At 44.7% G+C, this 26482-nt stretch overlaps 1 protein-coding gene across 4 annotated transcripts in view; it reads left to right on the forward strand.

Annotated features, from left to right (window-relative positions):
* The window catches only part of myo1g (myosin IG), a 38689-nt gene that overhangs the window by 7136 nt on the left and 5071 nt on the right, over positions 1-26482 (forward strand). Inside the window, exons 11-21 of one of the 4 annotated variants that reach the window (XM_034544648.1) lie at positions 367-537; positions 716-786; positions 4833-4907; positions 5050-5182; positions 6916-7082; positions 7703-7910; positions 8495-8718; positions 9991-10135; positions 12338-12442; positions 13095-13208; positions 18847-19004. In XM_034544648.1, the coding sequence (XP_034400539.1) occupies positions 367-537; positions 716-786; positions 4833-4907; positions 5050-5182; positions 6916-7082; positions 7703-7910; positions 8495-8718; positions 9991-10135; positions 12338-12442; positions 13095-13208; positions 18847-19004 (1571 nt within the window). Of the gene's footprint in view, positions 1-366; positions 538-715; positions 787-4832; positions 4908-5049; positions 5183-5930; positions 6149-6915; positions 7083-7702; positions 7911-8494; positions 8719-9990; positions 10136-12337; positions 12443-13094; positions 13209-18846; positions 19005-26482 lie in introns of those variants that run through there. The other 3 variants (XM_034544649.1, XM_034544650.1, XM_034544651.1) reach the window with 3 other exon arrangements.

Consider the following 26482-nt stretch of genomic DNA (forward strand, 5'->3'; position numbering starts at 1 on the left):
CAGAGGCGATGACATTACCGCCCCGTTTAGCGGCTGCCGTCTGCAGCGTTCTCCCTCGATAGCGGACCGGCTTCATATCCTCAAAAATCAAAAACACGGGACCACAGGGTCCTGGTTGAAAAATACCAATGTTTATTCTCCTGGTATTTCTTTTTAGCACTCTATATATTTGCACACTTGTCCCACTTTGAACAACAACTGCTGTATAACACATTTCCCTATCTGTATAAATACTTTTCATCTTCCCTTAAAATTTGTTTTATAATGTGAAAATGTTTCCTATGAAAAGTTAATATATGGAAATACATTTCCCCCCCACACACACAGCACACACGCTCACTTAACAACCGTCCCGTTTCCGCGCAGATCGATTACTTCAACAACCAGATCATTGTGGACCTGGTGGAGCAGCCCCACAAGGGCATCATCTCCATCCTGGACGAGGCTTGCCTCTCTGTTGGCAAAGTCACCGACACGGTCTGCCTGGAGAGCATGGGCACCAAGCTGGCCCAGCACCCCCACTACACCTCCCGCAAGGTGAGAACAGATCAGAAACATGGACTGTGTGTGTGTGTGTGTGTGTGGGGGGGGGGGCTGAAACTAAAACCGTGTTTAAAAAGGGATCTGTTCATCTGTTTATCGTTTATCATATGGTGTACGTCATATTTGGTGTATGTAATATTTTGCACTCACAGTGTCTCCTCTTCATCTCCAGCTCAGCCCCACCGACAAAACCATGGACTTCCAGAAACACTTCCGTATCCGCCACTACGCCGGAGACGTCACGTGAGTCGCTCGCACGTTCGCGGTCCTTGTCGCGGTTCAATAACGAGTTCAGCGAAGTATGAAGAGAGGAATTCATAGAGGCATTGCAGTCAGCTGTGTCGCTTCATTGATGAGAAGTTATTGTAAATTATGAATGACTGAAAACAGTTCATTTGTGTCTGGACTTATAACCAGAACTCTGATCCTTCTGATTCGGACTGCACACAAAAGCAATATATTACGGTGTGACCTTTGCAGGGATCTGTTCCAAGCTAGGACGTTTGTACATTTACGTCCGTAGACTATGATGTGTAGGCCTGGATATCTTTGCAGCGGCGACAATATTCAATTTAGAATTATATTTCGACACCCAAAATGATTCACAATTTGAATATTGCGGTCGGCATTATTGCCATTTCTACAAAATGTAGGTTCATTTTTGCAGCTCCACTTCTGATCTTCCTTCGCAAAATGTATCCGGAGAGCTCGCAACTATCAAATTTATTACAAAATGTACGCGACAATCGGTCCACATGGACCCCACACTGAATTTAAACTGCAATATTGAACGAGCGTGTACACGTCTGTTCATGTGAAGACACACACGCACGCACACACAAACACACACACACACACACACACACACACACACACACACACACACGCGCACACGCACACACACAGTAAAGGGCATGCACAACACACGTGGCCCTGTGGAGGCGGGGAGACTGTTGACTGCACAGAATCGGGAGTCAAGTATTTTCCAAAAGCTGTCGAATATACTTTATGAATGCACATGAACGTATTTGACCACATTGAATAGAATTAGAATTAGTTGCTATTACACGAAAGAGCAGGCACATGTGTTTTGGCCACTTCGGGCTTTAAATTAGGATATTAAACCATCCCTTCCCTTTTAGTCTTAAATTATTATGATCCTTTTGGTAAATCATTATGCTTTTTGTCGTTTGATTTTCTAACACAAGATGTTCAGAGCTACTCCAACAGAATTTGTAGGACAAAATCTCAAACGTGACCCCATATAATAAATATATACTGTACATATTAAGGCTTTTTTAGCATTCATCTTATTCTGAAAGCAATAACTTTAGTTTAAGTTTAAGTTAAGGTCATTTGGTTCGTCAGTCACAGACTGAGAGGGGTTTGCCCACCGGATTTAAACGCCACAGTGGTCAAGACGTGGCTTTGGTTTCAGAAAGATCCCCGCGGCTCACGTGTACTGCCCTCAATCTAGAGAGGGGAAGGACACTAATATGTCAAGGGAGCACGGGAGGAGGAGGAGGAGGAGGAGGAGGAGGAGGAGGAGGAGGAGGGATGCAGCAAGCTGATGAGACACTTTTGGATGTGGCAGCAGCAGCAATCAAGAAGACGTGGAGGAGGGTTTTATTGAGGGTCCTCGACACAGGAAACACGATGTCGGACACACACTGAAACACAGAGCAATTTCATCCACCGGTTAAAGAGCATGTGTGACGGGCCTGCAGCGGGGATGACGGGTGGCCGACCCTGTCACTGCGCGTCCCCGTCACCCCGCCTCCTGTCGGTGGGGTCGCTCTCTGTGAGCTGTCACCCCTGGTACATCGCTCCCCCATCGCCATCCCCTGTCCCACCAAACCACATCTGAGTCTCCACTGGCTAAATATGCCCTCATCCCCCCCCACCCCCAGTACCACTCTCAACGCACTACCACTATCCCAAGCTTTGACCTACTTCGCTCCCTCCTCCTCCTCCTTCTCCTCCCTCTTTTCTCCCTCTCCTCCCTCTGTACTGCAACACTCACCTGACTCTCTTTGCCATCCACATGTCTAATTCCCTGCAGTGTTTCCGCCTGCACATGCAGCACTTTGAGCAGCCGTAAGATACGTCCTATTCCCCCAACCTAAGATACGTCCTATTCCCCCACCCTAAGATACGTCCTATTCCCCCACCGTAAAATACGTCCTATTCCCCCACCGTAAGATACGTCCTATTCCCCCACCCTAAGATACGTCCTATTCCCCCACCCTAAGATACGTCCTATTCCCCCACCCTAAGATACGTCCTATTCCCCCACCGTAAAATACGTCCTATTCCCCCACCGTAAGATACGTCCTATTCCCCCACCGTAAGATACGTCCTATTCCCCCACCGTAAGATACTTCCTATTCCCCCACCGTAAGATACGTCCTATTCCCCCACCCTAAGATACGTCCTATTCCCCCACCGTAAGATACGTCCTATTCCCCCACCGTAAGATACTTCCTATTCCCCCACCGTAAGATACGTCCTATTCCCCCACCGTAAGATACGTCCTATTCCCCCACCGTAAGATACTTCCTATTCCCCCACCGTAAGATACGTCCTATTCCCCCACCGTAAGATACGTCCTATTCCCCCACCGTAAGATACGTCCTATTCCCCCACCCTAAGATACGTCCTATTCCCCCACCGTAAGATACGTCCTATTCCCCCACCGTAAGATACGTCCTATTCCCCCACCGTAAGATACGTCCTATTCCCCCACCGCACAACGCGAGAAGTCTCACATCGCTCTCGCCGTGAGCTCCCTTTAAACCTCCTGCGACGCGGCCCTCTCCTCCCACCAGCCCTGACCTTCATACTTTGATAGACTTCCCTCTAAATCATTCTCGCGTCTCTGGGGGGGGGGGGGATCGCTGCCTTTTTCTCTCCACGCGTCCTCTCCTGTCCGCCCTCTCCCAGCACTGTCCTGTCCTGTCCTTGTAGATGAGTGTCGTGGCTCGTGATCTTGTTGTGCTGACTGCTCTTTGTGGGATCGGGTCAGGTGGTTTTTCGGCGCACCGTGAGCCAAGGGGACACATCTGTCATGGCCAGCCTCCGCTTCTTTGCCTCCTCCAGATGTGACATTCTAGGACACAGTCGCAGACAGGGCCACGCAGGGGGCATGTGACACGCGGTGTGTGTCCGTGGTTCTGTGTGTGTGTGTGTGTGTGTGTGTGTGTGTGTGTGGCAGAGAATTTGTAGAAGAAATCTCTCTCTGTGTCCTGTGTTGAGGTAATTGGACATTACTCGAGTATTTCCATTTTATGTTTATAGTATATATCTGAACCAACACACCTACTTTAGCAGGCTTTGATTTTTCATCTTTCTTCTCCCAAATAATCATCTTATGACCCACCGAATGTATCGTGTGACCCTTTATATTATATTATGTATAAAAAAAATACATCTGTACGTTTCCTTCAGTAGAATTCGTCATGCAGTATTTGTACAATGCTGTACTTTTACTGAAGTGAAGGATCTGACTACTCCATCCACCACTGTTGTATTGTGAGCCAGTGTCTTGGCTTGTGACCTGATTTCATTTTAATAATAATAAAGTTTGAGCAAAATACAATTTAAAGATTAGTTTAAAAAATTACTATTTTTTTGTCTCCCATTCATCTAGCGGGGGCTGGATCCCATGTTGGGAACCACTGGATTCAACTACCTAACTATACAGGAGATCAAAGTAATAATATAAAATAATACATCACTCACATTGGCTATTTTTCTGTGGAGCTAGTACGTTTTTTTAAAGCACATTTAGCTGATAGTACAAAGTAGGGTTTTAAATGCAGGATGCATTTTAGAGGGGTTTATTTGAGGCGACGCTTACACTACTCTCTGCCCCCCCCCCCGGGCTGGCCGGCTTATGTAACTGTACAACCGTGACCTCCCGCTGATCCCCAAAACCAACTGAGCAGTTTAAAATTAAAAGAAGTGAAAAAGGCAGACGGATTAGTTTGTAGACAGCTCTTTATCTTCTCCTCCAAAACGTGAGCCGCTGGGGGAATTTGAGCACGTTCCTCATTTGTAAATGGTCTAATCCCCCCCACCTGAAGACTGTGAATCATTGGAAGAAGATTGGAGTCCGTTGACATGAGAGGACCCTCAGAGACATGCTGTTTAAACTGTGACCACCTTGTGATCCTAACCTCTTTTTCTTGACACTCCTCTTTACTCCACAAGTGCTCTTAAGTGGGACATCCCTCCTTCTTTGGAGCTACTTCAATTACTCTCCCTCTCTCCCTCTACATCCGCCACAGATATTCCATCGAGGGCTTTTTGGACAAAAACAAGGACCTGCTTTTCCAAGATTTCAAGCGTCTCATGTACAACAGGTGCCAAATATCACGATGCTCTTGACAGTTCACAAACTGGGTTAAGTGTATAAAGAGTTCTTTGCACATCACTCCTCTGCTGACCCAATTAAGGACGCCCTTTATTGCCCCCCCCCCCCTCTCCCCCCTCCCCCTCTTGTAGTGCCAACCAAGTTCTGAAGGAGATGTGGCCCGATGGTCAGCTGAGCATCACGGAAGTCACCAAGCGACCTCTGACCGCGGCCACCCTCTTCAAGAACTCCATTGTGGCCTTGGTGGATAAACTGGGCTGCAAGGTCAGTGGTTTGGGTTTAGGATTTACTTCCTGTTCCCTTCCCTTTAACCCTGTGGGGAAGCTGTGGTCCTCTGGTCGGAATAATCAGGCTGATTATTTTACCTCCAAAAATCACTGCTACAGAACGCACATAATAGATATATAATCTACCAACAAATGGTGTTCTTTCTGCTTTTGTGTCCATACTTTATTTCAGAAAGTATTTAGGCAATATAGTTCAGATTAATTAATTGTGTCTCTGTTTTGATAGGCGATTGCCTTTCTGCCTATTATTAAATATTAACATATATTTAAAATTAGTTTAGCTAGCTTGGCCTATTTGTGGTATAACTACTGTAAATGAATTGCCAAAATGTTGGTTATTCTCAAAACTGTCAGAAAATCAGTTTTTTTAATGATCATTTTCATATGGTAATACAGATTATATTTCGACCAAATATGTAGTTTTGTGTCAAATCCAAGCCACCAGCGGTTTGACTTTGTGATCACATGTTCATGTTGGAGTTGGAGTGTGTAGCACAGACGTAGTAGATCTTCTCCCCAGTTGACGTCGTTGCCACCAGCAGGAAGATGCTCTGCACCAGTTTGCCTGTTCTGGTCCCAGTAAGGCCTCACAGGCTATTCTAAGGCTGCCAGTGCGTCTGTGTGACAGAAATGGGGAACGAGATGTAGCCGTCCAGCATGGAAACGCACATACACGGCGATGTGGTGTTTTTCAGGTGTCAGAGAGTCACAGTTGTTTTTTTTAGGTCGCTCGGCTTCATCCCGCGTGTGGGCTTGTTAGTGGCGTTGAAGCGGGGGAGGTGGACCACAAGCTGTGCTGCTCTCCTCTCCTGGCCTCATCTCATCTGAAGTCTGACATTTCGTGCGGTTATTTTTGGGACGGCATGCTGTCAGGCTGTCGCGGCAGCTCGTCTCGCCGTGGCTGAGGTAAAAGGAAAGGCAGCTCCCCTGGCAACCTTCAGGTCACGTTGAAAGAGCGGATGGTTTCCTCTGCCCATCTAGTCTGCCCCCCCCGCCCCCAATTAACTGAACTTGAGTTGAAACTGGGGCCACACAGTGCACATGCATCATCCAAAGTGTCTTTATTCCACCATCTTCCACGGACAGAGAGTGAGAGGCAGTGAAAACACGGTTGTCTCCCTCAGAGATCCCTGTCACGGCGCACACTAGGGGCTTTATCGCCCTCGCAGATGTGATGTGCGGTTAAACGCGCTGTTAATAAGTCGATGTGTTATGAGGCTCGGCCGCTCACTGTAGCGTCTGTTGAAAGTGTGATTAAGGTCAGTGAACTCGGTCCGCCAGTGTCGCGTCTCGGCTGGCGTAGTTTATTGACACGCAGCAGTGGTGAACGCAGCAGTGACGAAAAACACGTGCACAAAAATAAATAATCTCAAAGACGAGCACAAGTTTGTGCAGGTGTTATGAGCAAATATCGTCTCCATGGCGCAAACACTGAAAAGTGTTGGAAGTACGTGTGCACTGTGTCCTGCTATGGCAGTGCTTTTATTGTGGTCCTTGCTTTATAAGGACGTCTTGTAGTATATATTCATGTACATTGATACCTCAAGTTAGTTGCAGCGATGTGACGACGTGATATTTCATGGATCCCAGCTGGGAAATGACAACAAAGTAAAGAAAAAGGCATTTGGTGTCGTCTTATTGAAAGAAAAGAAGACCTCTCCACTCGTTTCCTTAGAGGATTGCCCGCATCTCTTCTGTCTTGTCTTTCAGGAGCCGTACTACGTGCGGTGCATAAAGCCCAACGAGATGAAGTCTCCGGTGCTGTTCGACGACGCTCGCTGCCAGCATCAGGTGGCCTACCTGGGCCTGATGGAGAACGTGATGGTGCGCAGAGCGGGCTTCGCCTACAGGCAGCATTACGCTCGCGTCCTGCAGCGGTGAGAGAACGTGATGCTGTGAAGCTCGAGTCCTGCAGCGTCCTCCTATGGTCAAGTCCTCCGTGACGAAGCTCAATTTAAATAGAATACACGATACAATTAGTCTCCAAATTACATTTAACAGCGGAGAACGATGATGCACGCAATCCTTTCCATTTAACTCTAAAATGCAGAGAGGACAGAAAGAGTTCAAGAACATGTACAAAATCAAGTAAAAACTGATTTTATTGTCTCCATTTGAGACTGAAGCTGTTTGTAGATTGCTGAGGGGAAATACTTAATTTTCATAATACTCCAGGGATTTTAGATGATGTGATGCAGCAGAGGCCAAGTTACCGTTGCTTTTAGTTCATTATATAGACCAAGATCCACGAGAGCCTACACCTCCCATAATGCAACTTGATAGCTTCTTTCTCCCTTTGTTCGTCGACCCACATCCGTAACAATCATTTGATTGACAAATCTCCAAACCCACAGAAGACATTATTTAATAGTGTAATAAAACAATAATATAGTAGTACTTCCCATAGCTAGTACATTGACTAGTGCCCCTTTAAATACAACCACTGACTTAAAAGCACCTTTTGTAGATGTACTGAACAGCACTCTTGTTGCCGCAGGTATAAAATGACGTGCGAGTACACCTGGCCCAACCACCTGATGGGCTCGGACAGAGAGGCCGTGGAGGCCATCGTCACCCAGCACGGTTTCCAGGACGATGTGGCGTACGGACACACCAAGCTGTTCGTCCGAACGCCGCGGTCTCTCTTCACCCTGGAGCAGGAGAGAGCCGCCCTCATCCCCATCCTGGTGCTCTTCCTGCAGAAGGTCGGCCACGCTACTATCAGTGTCGCCATTTTACTTGTCGCTTTTGGTCTTCATCCACGGCACGACTGGAAATGTGAAATATCAAATCCCCCGCGGATGTTTTTAAAGGCCGTTGGTGCCCTTTGATGAGGCTCTATCGATCCGGCACAGAGACCTCATTTAATGTCGCGAGCAGCGCCGTTCGTGTGATCTCAGTTAATCCTCGGCAACGTTATCTTCCCCAGTTCCCAACGGGGGCCTCTGGGTCTCAGAGTGGAGACCGCGGTTTGCCTCCTCCTCATGAATACGGGGCTCCTGGTTATGTTGGACTAAAATTCATCTGCCAGCTTGAATCCTAATTTCCTGTAGCAATGATGGGGATAATTAATGAGATCCAGAGCTACAGTTACTTTAGAGTCAATTACTTCACTCGCTCAACGAAACACCCTTCTCCCTTTTCTCTCTCCCCTGACCTACTTTGATGACTCTGCAGATAAGTCTGGCTCTTTAACTAGAGCAGGAGTTCGTCTGCAGCTCAGTGGGACTCTCTCACCGCTCCTCTCTCGCTTTCTGCCTTCAAAACATTCCCCTCTTTTTCCCAAAAGGTCTGGCGCGGCGCTTTGGCCCGTCGGAGGTGCCGTCGAATGAGGGCCATCTACGCCATCATGGGCTGCTATAAGCGCTACAAGGTGAAGGCCCACTTCAGGGAGGTGGAGAGGCGGTTCGCTAATGTGCGAAACCTGGCCGACTACGGAAAGAGCGTGGAGTGGCCGACCCCGCCTGTGGCTCTGTCCCAGTTTCACAACAACACAGTCATGCTGCATCGCAGGTCAGATCCCACAGAATGAAACACATGCCTCATAAAAAAACAACAATGCCAAATATTTCGGTTCAATGTTGAGTCTTTAACCATTTTTCACTTGAAACAAACTGACAGCAAAGTGCGATACGTCCAGGCGACAACCTCCGGTTCTGAAAAGTGAAGCTAATATGAAAGTGTCTTAAAACTTGCCTTCTCTCTAATGGCCACCAGGGGGCGAGTCCTCTGGTTACAAATAGAAATCTGACTGTATAGAAAGTGTATGAGTAAATGACTCTACTTCTCTTGATTTATTCCCTCAGTAAACATGAGTTTATGGTCTCAATTTCTAGTTTCAAGTCTTGTTCAATACAGCATGATGTTCATTTAGTACATTATGGTCCTTTTTAAGTCAAATAGACCATAAAGCATGGTATGCTTTAGGGCGGAGCAACAAGGTGATTGACAGGTTGCTGCCAGAGCAAATATGGTAATTTCCATTCAGTTCTGTAAAGGAATAGTTTTACATTTTGTACGTTAAATATGAAACTACAGTGAGACTACAAATAGTCGGAACCAGCTAGCTGTACTCCAGGCAGTAAATAGTTCAGCACATAATGGCCCTCAAGAAACACAACAAGCTGTTTGTACCCTTTGGTTTAAGTACACATTAAATACATTGGTAAACTTGAGAGGTGCCGCTAGGCAGACTTTGGCTAGTGTAGTTTATTTACTCAGTGTTGAACACAGCAGTGACAAAACAATCACAAACAACATGCTAAATTCAAAGTTTCTTTGACAGGTGATAAAACAAGAGTATCCACGGCGCAAACACTGAAACGTGTTGGAAGTACGTTTGCACTGTACTTTTATTGTGCTTTATTGCGTCCTTATTTTAATTTCCTTATTGCTGTATGCACACAAGCCAAACAATACAATACAATACAATACAATGCAATACAATACAATATAATACAAGCAGGCCTTTGGTGACCAGTCTTACCTCCTCTCCCAGCTGTCGCTTCTTATTGAACACACAGATGTTAAAGTGGCATCAATACTCTAATTTAGCATTGAAAACAAATAATTGTATTCTCCAGTTTCAATTAATTCTCAGTAACTTGGAGGATTCTCTGGGCGTGTGAGTTTTGGAACGCCACAGATATGTTTTGGCCCTGCAGAGAGAGTTTATTTGTATCCCCTCAGACATAATCTCGACTGTATTGTTGTTGTTTTTTTGCACCTTTGATGTATTATTCCGCCCACGTGACATGCCGCCTTGTTCCCATCCGTTGTTGTCAGGTGGTGGGCGAGGCAGATCGTGAAGAACATCCCTCCGTCTGACATGCTGGAGGTTCGGGCCAAAGTGGCGGCTCTGACTGCTCTGAGCGGAGACAGGAAGGACTGGGGAGTCAGCAGAGCCTGGGAGAGGAACTACCTCGCCAATGTAAGACCATTTACATCAAAATAATAACAGCAACTATTGATGCTATATGCCATATTGGTGCTGACACATCGCCATCACAATATGAATACACCATTTTTGTATTGCAAGACTAACGACAATACATAAACAGAACATAGCGTCAACCTTCACGATAACCGTGGCGACCAGTTGCCAAGTCGTGAGCGCGCATCCAAGAGGAGGCTACGAAAGTGGCAGACAATGCCCGGCGGGACTTTTTTATTATGATGCATTATGGTCAATAATGACGAAAAGCAGCTTCACAGATCCAGGGTTTCATTTGCAGTTGTGAGCCAGGGCGACATTTTTTACATTTGAAGTATCTTAACTATCTTTAAGTATTTCCCATCTTCCTCTGGTACCGGAAACATTTTCTAAGCCACAAGAGGACCTTAACGGTTCAGCGTGACAATGCTTATTCCCTGTGTAAGTTGGAAAATCCATTGCATTTTCTTTACTTGAATTCATCACAGCAAAACAAGACTTGAATGACCACCAGTGTGCCGGATGACAGACGTCCTCCCTGGTTGCAGATGTATATGGCGCATGTGACGACGCTCCTCACAGCATGACCAAAGGAGGGTGGTGCTTGTGAACACAGCCCTCCTTTAATGAATCCCTCAGTCGGCTCATTTAACGGCTAATCTGAGCTCGCTTGGTGGCCGGAGGCTCGGGAGACGCCTTCAGGGAGCCGAGAGCATGACTGAGTCACTGCCCTCATTATTTGTCAGACCCGCCGCCCTCCTTCGGGGGCTCCGGATCCACGAGCTTGTTGTTAGTTCCACAAAGACCAAAAGAAAAGTGCATGTAATGCGCGATGCGGGCACCCTGAAACGTGACTCGTGTGTGTGTGCCCGGAGTCAACTTGTCTGAGAACATAAAAAGGGGAAAGGTAGACCAATTAGTTCATGTTGTGTATTCTCAGAAACCTTCAACGAGAGAACAAGGTTGGCTTCGGGATTTTGAATTGCGTTGGACAAGAGTAATTCCCGTCACACACATCTTTTTTCCCGTAACCATTTACACCCATCTACCGTTATTTCATTTAAACACACGGCTCCAGAGGAAGTCTCAAAGGATCACGATCTGAACAAACTCAGCGATGGGTCCCAAAAACCCCCGAAGTGCGACGGAAAGCAAACCTTTTCGCCGTGTTTTCCCAAAGAGCAGGGCCATCTTTGAACGCGGTACACAGTTTTAAAAAGAGACCACAAACTGGACACGCCTCCGCTAACTCCTCCCCTTTCCAAGAATGCCGTCAAGTGAACCGTGAGTGCAAAACCGCGGTACGGTTGTTTCCGCCTCGCTCTGAAGCCGTCCGTTACAAAATAACTTTAGGGGCAACGGAACTCAGGCGGCGTCTCCCGTTGCAGCGTTTTTTTTACAATTGCGTCGGAGAACTACGGTGACCTTGAGGTCACGTCAAAGCAGCAAAAAGGCTCCCGGTAGAGCCAGCAAAAACACACGTCTTAGTCACGTTTGCCTTGAACAACTTCCGCTCTCCTCCGAAGACTCCCCACAAGATTTGCAGAGATTTGTCTGCAGAGATTTGATCCGTGAGGTCAATCGAGTTCTTCCACCTTCAGACTGGGAAATCCGTTTCTTCACGGAGCTGGCTTTTGTTTCCTGAACTTGGAAGCGTACCAAAATATCATCGAGTGCCCGAGCATTTGGATTTCCTCTCACTGGGCGCTGAGGAGCACGTCAGCACAACAAAGGGGAGGTTCTCATACATTGGGTCACATGCTTTGGTTTGTTCAGTATGAGAACATCTTTAGAAAGTATTTCAAGGGAACATTTTCAATGGGAGAAAAAAAAACCACTTAGGCAGTGGAATATATTAGAAAGGGTGTCGGAAAGTAAAGACATTATAGCGACGGCTCCTTTCTGTAGGAGGGAGGCTGTGACACGGTGTGAGATTAGTGGCCCCCGACTGCATTTCTCATCAGGCAGTTTAGCTCCAGTGTCCCCCTCCAACGTCAAGCACCGTGTCTGGTAACAGCAGCCCGAGGCCGCGAGCTTTGATCTGCTGCTTATGGAATTAAAGTGATTTAAAAAAAAAAAAAGAAGGAGGCTGAGAGGGGTCGGCCAGAGTTCTACGACTAATGACGAGATTCACTCCCACACCGGCATGCAGTGGCTGCCGGCTTCTGTGTAATAACACGGGCTCTTTCATTTCTGCAGGTGAGAGACTGCCCTCAGACCAGCTCCGGCTTCGCCCGTGTTACCAAGGAGCTGAGGAACAAAGACGAGTACAGTCAGGTCCTCTTCTCCGGCTTCTGTAGGAAGGTACCGTACGTCGGGGGAGGAAAACACAACAACACGCTGACATTTAAATGCCTGTTTCTGTCTTTTTGTTGCTTCCTTTTAGACTCTGGTTTGATTTTTCTTTCTCACCTGTTGCGTTCTCCGTTGCACCCCCCCCGCCCCCGCAGCCTCTTTTGTGTTGGCTCTCTTTTCAAGATTTCAGAAAGGAACATAAAGAAGTCAGATCAAACGTAATCAGAGGATTCATCGTGGAAGATTTCTTTAACCTTTCAGACATCCTTTTCCTTTTTAAAAGTCGCTGTGACTCCACCGAATGGAGTCAGCTGAGGCCCTGCTGGTTATTTCCCCTTATGATTAACTCTTATCATCTCCCCGTGGATAACAATGGCCATGATTTCCTTATCTGGGATTGCAGAGAGAGGGCTTCCACTAAATTCTGCAGCTTTATCCAAAGTACATTTGAAGATATGCAGGCTTTGATGAAATGAAATAAAACCAACATCACTGACAAACCCACGAGAGCTTTTGTCTTTGCGTCTCATCCGTCCATCGATCCTTTTGTTTTGTTTTGCTTTGTTTTGTGAGTGTCCACAATAAGATCCTACAAGTTGCAAATGAAAATACAAACGTGGAGCTTTCTCCTCCTCCTCTTTGCCCTCCTCTGCTCTCTCAGGTAAATAGATTCAACAAAAGCACCGACCGAGGCCTGCTCATCACAGACAAGTGCGTCTACAAACTGGAGCCAAAGAAGCAGTACAAGGTTCTGAAGAGGCTTCCCTTGGATGCTGTAAGTACTCACACGGGAGATACAGGCTCAGCGCTCCTCTGAAGCCGAAGCACTGGGTGTGAAAGCACAGGCTAACCATGCTGCTGAATGAGGGGGGCGTTTTCCTTCAGGCGTGGATCTCGTAGCTTTGTTAAAAGTAGTGATAAAGATAATTAGTAAACACTTAAATGTACACTGAATGTCTGTTCTGCACAACGGGATCGGTTGAAACCAGTGGAGGCTGGTGGAATTTATTTTTGGTATGGCCATCCAATCAATTTCAGCAAACATCCCAGTGTGATTCAATGCAAAAGAAGTATCAAACACGCATAACATATTTATTTATTCCAACACTGACATAATAAGGACATCTTATTCATACAATTTAGTATATTAATATATATATATATATATATATATATATATATATATATATATACTGTATATATATATATATATATATATATATATATATATATCATATAGTAATATTCAGTATAATATGATATATAAATACCATATAATATAAATATACAATATAAATATTATAAATATATTCTAATAAAATAAATCACATATATATATTAAATATAACGCGCAGCTTTTGGGCCAAATGACTTTGGCCTAAAGTTGAATCTATTTTAGGACGCTGATTGGCTACATTGTAAATCACTCATTTATATCTTTAATCAGTAATTGGCTAAACTGCTTCTTAGACCCGTCTCTTGTGGGCCAGAACGATTCGGCTCCAGCTCAGCAGATATCCTATTTTACAAATATTACTGGGTATATTCCATATCACAAATATTGACAATTTGTATAATTTATAAATATTATAAATATCATTATTATAATTTTGTTGTGGCTCAAGGTGTGTGGGGCCAGGCTCCGTGGCCCTCTATTGGCCAACCGCCGCTGGTTGAAGCTCAGAAAAAGTATAAATTCTATATATATATATATATATATATATATATATATATATATATATATAATTTATACTTTATATATCAATATATACAGTATATATATATACTGTATATATTGATATATAAAGCTTTTGATGTAAGGTTGTCACAGACAAAATGGCCCTGGTGGAAAAGGCCTGATGAACAAAACTCATATCACTTTCCACCTCATGAACTTTCCCAGGGGACCAAGAACCTTTTGAGGAGCTCAGGAACTTTACATTTCATATAGCTGACACTTTTATCCAAAGCGACTTACATTCACACACCGTAGACACACCTACAGGGAGCAATTCAGGGTTAAGTGTCTTGCTCAAGGACACATCGACTAGGGCGGGATCGAACCACCGATCCTCTGAATGAAAGACAGACCTGCTAACCACTGATCCACAGTCACCCTTTTGATTGGAGGAACCAGCGACAACATGTTTGTCATGTTTCGTCAAATTCTGCCCTTCGGCAACATCAACTTGTGAAGCGCTTCATTCCCAAAACATAGAAGACTCGTGGACTGATATGAAGACGAGGGTCGTACATTTCTTCATCTCATTTTAAGAAAGTGTGTGTGTCTACTTTTGACTCAAATGTGCTTTTGACCTGTGTGTGTCAATGTGTGTGTCTGTTAGTGGGGGCCGTGGCCGTGCTGTGACATATATGCCTCGCGTTAGAGATTCCTCACGTCTGAGGAGAACCGGGCTCATTTCAACGCCCCATCTGAGAAAGTGGATCAGGCATCTCTGAGGGCCGTTAGCTCTGAAAGGGAAGAGAGAGGAGATGACAGCTTTATTTAATCTGATGCTTGGGGTTCCTTGAAATAGCTTTGAGAGCAGGATTTTTTTTGTCGGTCACGTTGGAGGTACGCGACCCAGATGTATGAATGTTTATTGGATTAAATCCAAAGTGGCAGAAACGAGACAAAGACTTGTATCTCCGTATGTCGTGTCCGCACATCGGTAAGCTCCACACTCTGCATGCATGACGTTTACAGGAACGGTGGTTCAGATTACAAGATGTCGGGAACACATTTCCCCAGCTAGGACTTACTGCTGCTGTACACCATAACTATACATGTGCTACTGACCCTTTCATTTCCTTTGTCATATTTAGATTTCTGTATCATGATACCTTGATTTAAAAATCCATCATTGACTGTTCATTCTCCACTGTATCTACTGTATGCCACTGAAGGTTTATGTAAAGACCAACAACACCTACTTAGCACACAGTGAGTCAGCACAGCTGGACGTCCAGAAGTGGAGAGAGAGAGAGAGAGAGAGAGCTCAAATCATGCCACAGGGTTAAAACCATCATTATGCAGCAGCGGAGCGGCTAAAGATAGACAATACCATTAGGCTCTGCTGCTCAGAGTGAAGGATATGAGTCTCATCCAGGTCAGGAACAGAGAATAGAGAAGAAGCAGTGCAGCGCATTGTGTCACCAGACCCTTTGGAACAGATTCCTCGAGTCTGACCGTCATCGTGAAAGACTGAAATGTCACTCCGGTCACAGACTGGTGACCCAACGTGACAAAGCAACAACATCATGCATAACTGACGGTTTTTCAATGTTTTTACTGAATCGATTATAACAAACAAAGTCATGCAGAACAACTGAACTCTGTGACTCTGTCCTTGTTACAGAGTCAAAGTCAAAGTCAGCTTTATTGTCACTTCTTCCGTTTGTGCAAACATACAGAAGATCTGAAAGTACGTTTCTCTCTCGTCCAACATAAAGTGTATTGTAGTCATAATAATAATAGTAATAAAGTAATAAAGTGCAAAACAGCTAACAACAACAACAACAACAACAACAAAGAACATTTAAACAACATATAAATTAAGAACTATAAAAAACTTTAAGTCTGTATTATAGCAGCAGTCAGATGCACATGACGTCTTTGTAAAAAGCACCAAATACTACCAAAAGCTATTGGGGAATTATTTAGTTGTTTAATTGATCAATAGAAAATGTATTAGTAGTATGTAGTATGTAGTTTTGGGTGAATTTAGCATCGCTCTGTTCCTAACTGCACCCTCGTTACTATCACCTGTCCCTCGTTACTGTCCTTTGTCTCTTGTTACTGCCACCTGTACCTCGTCACTATCACCTGTCCCTCGTTACTGCCACCTGTCCCTCGTCACTATCACCTGTCCCTCGTTACTGCCACCTGTCCCTCCTTACTGTCCTTTGTCTCTTGTTACTGCCACCTGTACCTCGTCACTATCACCTGTCCCTCGTTACTGCCACCTGTCCCTCGTCACTATCACCTGTCCCTCGTTACTGCCACCTGTCCCTCGTTACTGCCACCTGTCCCTCGTCACTATCACCTGTCCCTCGTTACTGCCACCTGTCCCTCGTTACTGCCACCTGTCCCTCGTTACTATCACCTGTCCCTCGTTACTGCCACCTGTCCCTCGTTACTATCACTTGTCCCTCGTTACTGTCACCTGTCCCTCGCTACTATCACCTGTCCCTCGTTACTATCACCTGTCCCTCGTTACTATCACCTGTCCCTCGTTACTGCCACCTGTCCCTCGTTACTATCACCTGTCCCTCGTTACTGTCACCTGTCCCTCGCTACTATCACCTGTCCCTCGTTACTATCACCTGTCCCTCGTTACTATCACCTGTCCCTCGTTACTGCCACCTGTCCCTCGTTACTATCACCTGTCCCTCGTTACTGCCACCTGTCCCTCGTTACTATCACATGTCCCTCGCTACTGTCACCTGTCCCTCGTTACTGCCACTGTCCCTCGTTACTATCACCTGTCCCTCGTTACTGCCACCTGTCCCTCGTTACTATCACCTGTCCCTCGCTACTGTCACCTGTCCCTCGCTACTGTCACCTGTCCCTCGTTACTGTCACCTGTCCCTCGTTACTGCCACCTGTCCCTCGTTACTGCCACCTGTCCCTCGTTACTATCACCTGTCCCTCGCTACTGTCACCTGTCCCTCGCTACTGTCACCTGTCCCTTGTTACTATCGCCTGTCTCTCTTTGCTGTCACCCGTCTTTTGTCCCTCGCTACTGTCACCTGTCCCTCGTTACTGTCACCTGTCCCTCGCTACTGTCACCTGTCCCTCGTTACTGTCACCTGTCCCTCGTTACTGTCACCTGTCCCTCACTACTGTCACCTGTCCCTCGCTACTGTCACCTGTCCCTCACTACTGTCACCTGTCCCTTGTTACTGTCACCTGTCCCTCGCTACTGTCACCTGTCCCTCGTTACTGTCACCTGTCCCTCGCTACTGTCACCTGTCCCTCGCTACTGTCACCTGTCCCTCGTTACTGTCACCTGTCCCTCGCTACTGTCACCTGTCCCTCGTTACTGTCACTTGTCCCTCGCTACTGTCACCTGTCCCTCGCTACTGTCACCTGTCCCTCGTTACTGTCACCCGTCCCTCCTACTATCACCTGTCCTTCGCTACTGTCACCCGTCCTTTGTCCCTCGTTACTGTCACTTGTCCTTCCTACTATCACCTGTCCCTCGCTACTATCACCTGTCCCTCGTTACTGTCACTTGTCCCTCCTACTATCACCTGTCCCTCGTTACTGTCACTTGTCCTTCCTACTATCACCTGTCCCTCGTTACTGTCACATGTCCCTCATTACTGTCACTTGTCCTTCCTACTATCACCTGTCCCTCGTTACTGTCACATGTCCCTCATTACTGTCACTTGTCCTTCCTACTATCACCTGTCCCTCGTTACTGTCACATGTCCCTCATCACTATCACCTGTCCCTCCTACTGTCACCTGTCCCTCGTTACTGTCACATGTCCCTTGTTTGCAGTGGCCTTTCTGTTGTTGAACACTATAGTGCACATTTTTTATATATCCGTTCTGCACAACTTGATTAGTTGATGCCTTTTCTCACGGTACAAAAGCTCAGAAAAATCGCACTTGTTTTATTCTTTTTTGTCCTTTGTTGAAGGGACAGGTTGTATCAGGATCAGGCCTCGACGGTGTCGTCACACACTGTCGTCCCCGCTGGATTAATCCACTCTGTCATTATATATCTCATACATAGGGTTTCTCTTACTGTACTTAGGTAACATTTTTAGGTACTTTACCTGCCTATCTCTATTTTTTGCTACTTTATATTTTTATTCTGCAAATATTGTACTATATAAATACTTCACTACAATTATTTGACAGCTTGAGTTACTTTGCAGATTCAGAATATGAAAACAAAAATATGAATGAACTCATAAACTAGATAAATATAAACATCTGAATACTTGCGCAGTGAGTCTGTACAATATTCCAACATACCTCCTGACTTTCCCCTCACTGCACCTCCACCACACGTGCACTGCGCGCAGATTTTCTACGTACTGAGCAGAAATAATCCGCTGGCTTCATTCATGGCATGATTTTTGATCCTGGATATAGTGTGCCGCACGGTATTAAATGTACAGGTATTGTACAATGACGTTATAATCCTTCTCAAACAAATGACTTCCCAGTGCTCTAGTGTGTGACATTGACTGTCACCTCAGCAGTGGCTGAACAATAAGTTTTCTTACTAAACTTAAATTAGCAATGCAACATTAAACACTGCATGAGATATGAGAAGCCCTTAAACTTAAGGTAGTTTTACCTGCGTGAAGCCTGGAGGATGTTACACGGCGACTCCCTTAGCACATCCCTCGCTGTGGCCTCACTGACTTCGTGGCGTTTGTGTCTCTCCACAGTTTACGGGGCTGAGCGTGACCGCCGGAGTCGACCAGATGGTGGCGCTCCACACGTCCTGCCAGGACGACATCCTGCTGTGCCTGCAGCGCGGGGAACTGTGCACCAACCAGGATCGCGTGGGCGAGCTAGTGGGCGCCTTGGTGGACCACTTCACACGGTGAGTTCGCACAGCCGGGTCAAACCGTCCCTCTTGGCCCCGTTTAGTGCCCCCCCTCCGTTTCTCACTCAAGCTCAACCATAAACAACAATTCGATTGGAAAGAATGATGTGTTTCTGAGTCATATTTTTGGGTGGGACATGGACTACTGTATGGGCTCTGGGCACACTGTCAGCTTGTTGTTGAAAAATACTTGTTAGATATTTTTCTTTTTTAAGAAAAACAACAACTCTAGACCACTATTATGGGAATCACTCTAATACTATCATTTTGTTTAATTTTATAAAGAACCAAACACGTGTCTGCATCACTCATCAGGTCAAATAAAATAAAAAAAACAATTGGCAATTACTCCCAACAAAATAGTACAGAAGTTCCAGTTGAAGCTTCAAAATGTTTCTACAAAACAACATTTTCTAAAACTAACAAAGCGCAGAAGCTCTACAGATTATTTTAGCCCTGAACTTTTGTTTCTCAAACAAACATATTGCTTTGAAATCCAAGTCAATATTTTGCACATTTACAGGCTTTTGGGTTGTTCGTGAAGGCACATGACACAATCTTTTCATGCGGACAAAGAAAACATCTATTCCTTTAAATTGAATTTGTTTTGAGACGAGTCATGAGACGAGACAGGCTTTCATCATAACCATACGCTACAGCGGCGGATTACTCTCATTAGACAGCTTTAAGCAGAGAGGAGGAATGAATTAGAGGAAACACACGGCCCTTTTCGGGTCTCGGTGTCGCACGGATAACCGGCACGGCATCAGACTGATGGAGTTGCTGGTCAAAAGACCCCCCGGCTGAAACGGAGTCTATTAATGCTGCATAACAATTACGCAAATCATACTCTTGGCATTTGTCACTGTCATAGTTGTCGGTGTCGGCGCCCTGCTCTGAATCCGTCACGCTGACGTGTGTCACATTTATCACTCGCACCCTGATTTGTCATCGCTGTTTATGAACCCGATTCACATCCACCCACATTCATCTCTGCCAGACTTCATTTGAACGGCACACATTTTCACATGGAGCAGACTGTGTGTGTTGCACTGTGTGTGTGTGTGTGTGTGTGTGTGTGTGTGTGTGTGTTGTTATTCATACGGCCTGCTGAGACAGCACCCAGACGGTGATTGGTCTCCCAGAGTATTAATCCTGCCAGGACCCCAGTGAGTGACGTACATCAACTAACAGACACACACACAGTGGAGCTCGTCTGGGGACGGAGATGATGCCAAAATCCTCCAAAGCCTTTGACCTCTTTATAGTTGATTGATTCTTTTTGAGGTTTCAATCTTCAAAAAGTAGTTTGAAGGTTCATCCGAGAAAACAAGGTCCAAAGTACTTGGTGTTTACTATGAATTCTGCTCCCATTACATACAATTATGAGTATTATTATTACCTCGTGGTCACATGATACATGTACACAAACAAATATCATTTGATTTGTTCATTATAATATTTTTTTCTTAGCTCAATTCCTGTCTAGGATTCCTTATTAAGATCAATAAAGCACACATACAAATACAATCATACACATGGACTGAGCTGAAGAAGACCATGAGATGTGGCTGAAAGCTCTGGAAACACCCACTGATTGTGAAGGGAGAGTTGTATGGCCAAACTGGATCTGTGAGTGTTCATTTATGATAAAATACATTTTGCAGAGTAAACATTGCAGTGTGTGAGTTACTTTCATTATCGATTGATCTGGGGATTATTTTCCTGATTTTCTATAAAATGACAGAAAATAGTCAATTCGATTGAGAAAATAATTGTCAGATAATGAAATGAAAACTGCAGCCTTAGTGGTGTTGACGTACACTTGATTAGGTAGAACTACAGTAGGTAGAATAACTGCAGTCACAATGCGATGAAGCCAACCTTTTATCATTGTTATCATGTTCAGTTTGAGCAGCTGGGTGTCTGCTCGGCGGGCGGCCCGGAGGAAAGTCCACCATCGGGATTCAGTTGCAGCTCTCCGCCTGTCTTTGTGCCACCATCTGTGGTGAATGGAGGGGGTCGCGACCTCTACTCATGAGACAAAGTCAGGGGCGAGCTGTGTAAGTGTGTGAGCATGTGCGAGGAAGGAGGAGGAGGAGGAAGGAGGAGGAAGGAGGAGGAAAGGGATGACAATACACAAACACACTCCTCTTGTGCTTCCTTCTGTCAGGAAATGAGATCCCAGACTTTGGGAGTCACGCGTATGCACGTAATGTTTTTCTTCAGTTTGTGAGTTTTGGAGATTGGTCCGGGGAGGAAACAGTGAATGGAGCGATGTTGTTGTTGTTGTTGTTTTTTCTGTCTCATCTTTTGGAAATCAAACACGGGAGAGTGAGTCTGTGAGTCGGTGAGTGTCTGGTGGCACAGTGAGTCGTACAAAAGTGGGTCAGCGACGGCAGCGGTAGAGGCACAAGGTAAAGATCTGACTTCAAAGCCGCACCGCGTCGAAGCGAGCGGTCTGGTTTTCTGCCATGTCACATCCATCTCTCGCCCCCCCATCGCTCCTCTTTCCTGAACGCATCCCCTCGTCTCTCTCCCGCTTTCCCTTCCTGTCACCTGGGTCTGAGATGTCTGCATGAACTCGGCGCGTGTGTCGGTATGTGTCTGTTTACTGTGGTGTGTGTGTGTGTGTGTGTGTGTGTGTTTTGGAAGGGGGTTGGACTCGTAGACCATCTGCTGGGACAGCTGGGGAGGGGGGGCGGAGTATGAGTGGGCCAAAGGCAGGATTTAGGGTATGATCCGCACCGGCCTTAAAAGATTGAGGAGGATTCTTTACTTAAAAGGTAATTTGGGGATTGTATTATCTTTATTGACCGCGACCAGAAGACGGAGACGTCTCTGTATCTGGGATGCGGAACCAAAAACTGCAGCAGTTAGTTTGTGCCATTTTAAAAACACGCTGAAATGAATAATGCATGCAGAAGTTTATATTAACGATACAAATACATCAAGACATTCAGTGTTTGGACATTTTCTTTGCCAAGTCAGATATATTTAAAAAGAAAGAAAAAGGCATATTTGTCATCAAATATTTGTGATGCCTTCAAGGGAATATATATATATTAAATATAATATGTAAAATCCTGACTTATATTGTAGGATGTACGTTGTTGTGTTTCATTCGGCACGGCCGCTGCTTTTGCTCCACTTCACATTGGCGAAGGCGACAACAGCAGCCTAGTTTACTAACAAGGCCTTCGGGTCAGATGGTGCCTTGGCACAATAATAAATTAAAAGTGACGCTCCAATTGTGTGCGTATCAAAACTCCTCTCGAAACATGCACATATTTGTGGTTGAATCATCCGTTGCCTCGAGGCTGCGCACATGAACTCATCCCAACAGATGTGATTCGGGGTGACCAGCCAACACCTCACATGTTATGGAATGACACTTGATTAGCCCCCCCCCCCCCCTCCCCCGCCTTTTCTTTGCTAATTTTCTCTCGTTTCGTCCCCTCGCTGCTTCTCCCTCTGTCTCCAGCGTCGCCTTAATCAGCACTTTCCCGTTATGAATATGGGAAGACCTGGGACGGTATTGCATTAATAGCAATCTTCTGGGTCACACCCTCCCTTTTGCCCAGGGAAGTAGCGAGAAAACAACATGGTTCCATTAACCTCTTGTGATGTGGCCTCAATGGCCTGTTACGGAGGTCCAAAGGACTTGTTGACTTTCTCGTTTGACCTCGTTGGACGTCAACAGGTTCCTTCTAAATTCACTTTTTAGGTCGTGAACGACGTCATCCCGAAGCCTGAAATAGCCTCCTCTGCTCCTCTGCCCCCCCTCTTCCTTTCCCTCCCTCAGTGGCTGTCCTCAATGTGCTCGTCTCTCGGCCTCGGTCAGCTCGTCCTTTCGTCCGCTCACTTCCTGTCCCCCGTTTTGTCTTCTTCTTTTCGTGTCCCCCCCAACATTCAGGTACGATAGGCTGCTTGCCACTTTATTTTTCAACTCCACTTCAATTCAGATGGACACGTTGTACTTTTTGCTGCACTGCGGTTATCTTGAGTTACGAGTTGCTTTTTCCAAAGTTACGGGATTTTCCACGTAAGAAACATGAAAATCTACATCTGAAACAATGACAGCTGACATTTCCATGGTTCCATCTCCACGTTTGCAGCTTTTTCTTTTGATCATTTTAATAGTTTTGAGGTTTGTAGTGTTGGTTGGTCAAAACATTGTGAAGGTGTCACTTACCAATATATATATATTCTTATAGTCACTATTACCCGGAGCCCAAACAATCGATCAACGAATGGAGTAAAATAATCAGAAGTCGTCCTCTACACCAACTCCAACAGTAAAATCCTGTTCTACATGAACACATGAGTAATAATAATCATGTCATTTAAATGTATAACAGTCACACGGGACATTTTTCAGCTTTGAGAACTTTTACATTGATACTTCAAGTATATTTTTCTGATTATGCTTGCATACTTTTCCCGAAGCAACATTTTAAACGCAGGACTGTTGCGTACAAAAGTGTTTGTACCGTGCGGTATTAACTGACGTCAACTGAATGCTTCCTCCACCACCGAGAGTAACTATGGCAACAGCTTTTAAGCCAGGGGGACGTAAATGGTGTATATTAACACTGACCCATTTCCTCCCGTCCTCATACAGCTGGCAGGTCATGTGGCTCCGTGCTTTGAGCCTCACAGTGGAGCCTAATCAGTTGATTACAGTCATACAAACACATTAGAGTTCAGTATCTATGAGTGGAGCTGGCACCACATTTAGTTTCAGTGTTGTAATGTGTCCGTCTTTAATGCTCTTCTTAATATAGGATCATTCACAGTTTTCATGTCTGCATAAATAATAATGTTTGGGTCACATAGTGAGGTGCGACACATCAAGCTTTTATATATAATAGTTAAGTAATTAGTAATAGTTAAGTAAATAGTAATAGTTAAGTAAATATGTCAGATCAACATCATGCTGTGATCATTACTGAAATACAGATTTTATGAGCCTCCACAGCCGGTTTGTTTAGTCTCAAACGCGACTCGAAGTGGACACAAAAGACGTTTTACAGTCATATGACCAATACAATTTCACAGCTACTACGCACAAAACAAATTATGATTCCTCATGACTCATAAAAGCCTCATTCACACAGGATTGACATTAGAGAGGGAAGTAAATAATAAAACATTACAAAAGACGTCATTTTATCCGCTGGCAAATTACAAGAGCCGTGAGGGAAAATCATGTGACCGTCATAAAAGCACAAAACTAGCATTGTATTTAATAATTAGTATTACATTCATGTAACTTATTTAGCTGTAATTTCATCCTCAACACAATCGGTTAAAATGTGGATTAAACGGCTGTACAATTAACCAGTACTAGTCGTACATTAGTACTAGTCTATAGTACTAGTCATACATTAGTACTAGTTTATAGTAGTAGTTATACATTAGTACTAGGTACATTAGTACTAGTCTATAGTACTAGTCGTACATTAGTATTAGTCTATAGTACTAGTCATACATTAGTACTAGGTACATTAGTATTAGTCTATAGTACTAGTCGTACATTAGTACTAGTCTATAGTACTAGTCATACATTAGTACTAGGTACATTAGTATTAGTCTATAGTACTAGTCGTACATTAGTACTAGGTACATTAGTACTAGTCTATAGTACTAGTCATACATTAGTACTAGGTACATTAGTATTAGTCTATAGTACCAGTCGTACATTAGTACTAATCGTACATTAGTACTAGTTGTCCATTAGTACTAGTCTATAGTACCAGTTGTACATTAGTACCAGTCGTACATTAGTACTAGTCTATAGTATCAGTTGTCCATTAGTACTAGTCTATAGTATCAGTTGTACATTAGTACTAGTTGTACATTAGTACTAGTCTATAGTATCAGTTGTACATTAGTACTAGTCTATAGTATCAGTTGTACATTAGTACTAGTTGTCCATTAGTACTAGTCTATAGTATCAGTTGTACATTAGTACTAGTCTATAGTATCAGTTGTACATTAGTACTAGTTGTCCATTAGTACTAGTCTATAGTATCAGTTGTACATTAGTACTAGTTGTCCATTAGTACTAGTCTATAGTATCAGTTGTACATTAGTACTAGTCTATAGTATCAGTTGTACATTAGTACTAGTTGTCCATTAGTACTAGTCTATAGTATCAGTTGTACATTAGTACTAGTCGTACATTAGTACTAGTTTATAGTACCAGTTGTACATTAGTACTAGTCTATAGTATCAGTCGTACATTAGTACTAGTCTATAGTATCAGTTGTACATTAGTACTAGTCGTACATTAGTACTAGTTTATAGTACCAGTCGTACATTAGTACTAGTCTATAGTATCAGTCGTACATTAGTACTAGTCTATAGTATCAGTTGTACATTAGTACTAGTCATACATTAGTACTAGTCTATAGTATCAGTCGTACATTAGTACTAGTCTATAGTATCAGTCGTACATTAGTACTAGTCGTACATTCAAACTAGCAGACAGATGGAGAAAAACTGCTACTGAACCTCAGCCGTGACCAGAAGGCGTAACTTATAGGCGTAACCAATAAGTCTAGTTTTTCCCTCCGGACACTTGAATTGTCGCCTACTGAAAAGCTTGTCATGGAATTTCTTTCCAATGACTCCAACAATAAAGTGCCGACACCAGCTTTCACAAGAGATCTGTCGGGAGAGCGAAATCGTTCTGCTCGTCTTCAGTTGTCACACTCTTTTGCTGAGTTGATGAAACTCAAACAGTAAATGCAGCTCTTTGTTCAGTCAGTGACACTTGTAAATACAAAGCGTCTCTGGCGGACTGGACTTCCGTTACAGGAGGACAGGAGTCGAGGCAAATCCACCTGCTCCCGCAAGGGAGAAATGCTGTGCTGCAGTTTGGACTCATATTACCGATTCCAGCAGGAAGGATGATGTTAATCCGTTCAAAAAAACATATCAAAAGTGCCAGTGAACAGGATTTTCTGTTTAACAAACCCTTTTGTAGTTGAGCAAAAAAAAAAAGAAAGAAGAGAGGATGGGCGGCGTGTAGCGCACGGCTACACTGAACGCTTCACTTCCCATTTTCCCGATGAGCTCATCCCCACACGTTTACATTAAAGACACCCTGGCGAAGCAGACTTCACAAAGACATCCCGACTGGTGCCTCGCATCGTTAAATCTCTGGGACTTTCTTGTTCGACCGTCTCAAAGCCTCCCGGGCGCACTCAGGGAGTCGGCAACTGACCTCGAAACTACACCGGAATCAAAAGGCCTCTTTGTGGTTTCAAAACACACAGACACACACACACACACACACACACACAAACACACACACAAACACACACACATTTATTTATTTGTATCCACCTCAGGAGTGCAACAAATGAATTCCTCGGCAACATTTCCATTCGTCACAACAGTCCCATCATAGTGTCGAGCACTAAACTGCAATTTTATCGGTGTAACGGACTGTTTCTCTTCTTTCC

This window comes from Cyclopterus lumpus, chromosome 11 (genome assembly GCF_009769545.1).
Source record: "Cyclopterus lumpus isolate fCycLum1 chromosome 11, fCycLum1.pri, whole genome shotgun sequence".
Lineage (NCBI taxonomy): Eukaryota > Metazoa > Chordata > Actinopteri > Perciformes > Cyclopteridae > Cyclopterus > Cyclopterus lumpus.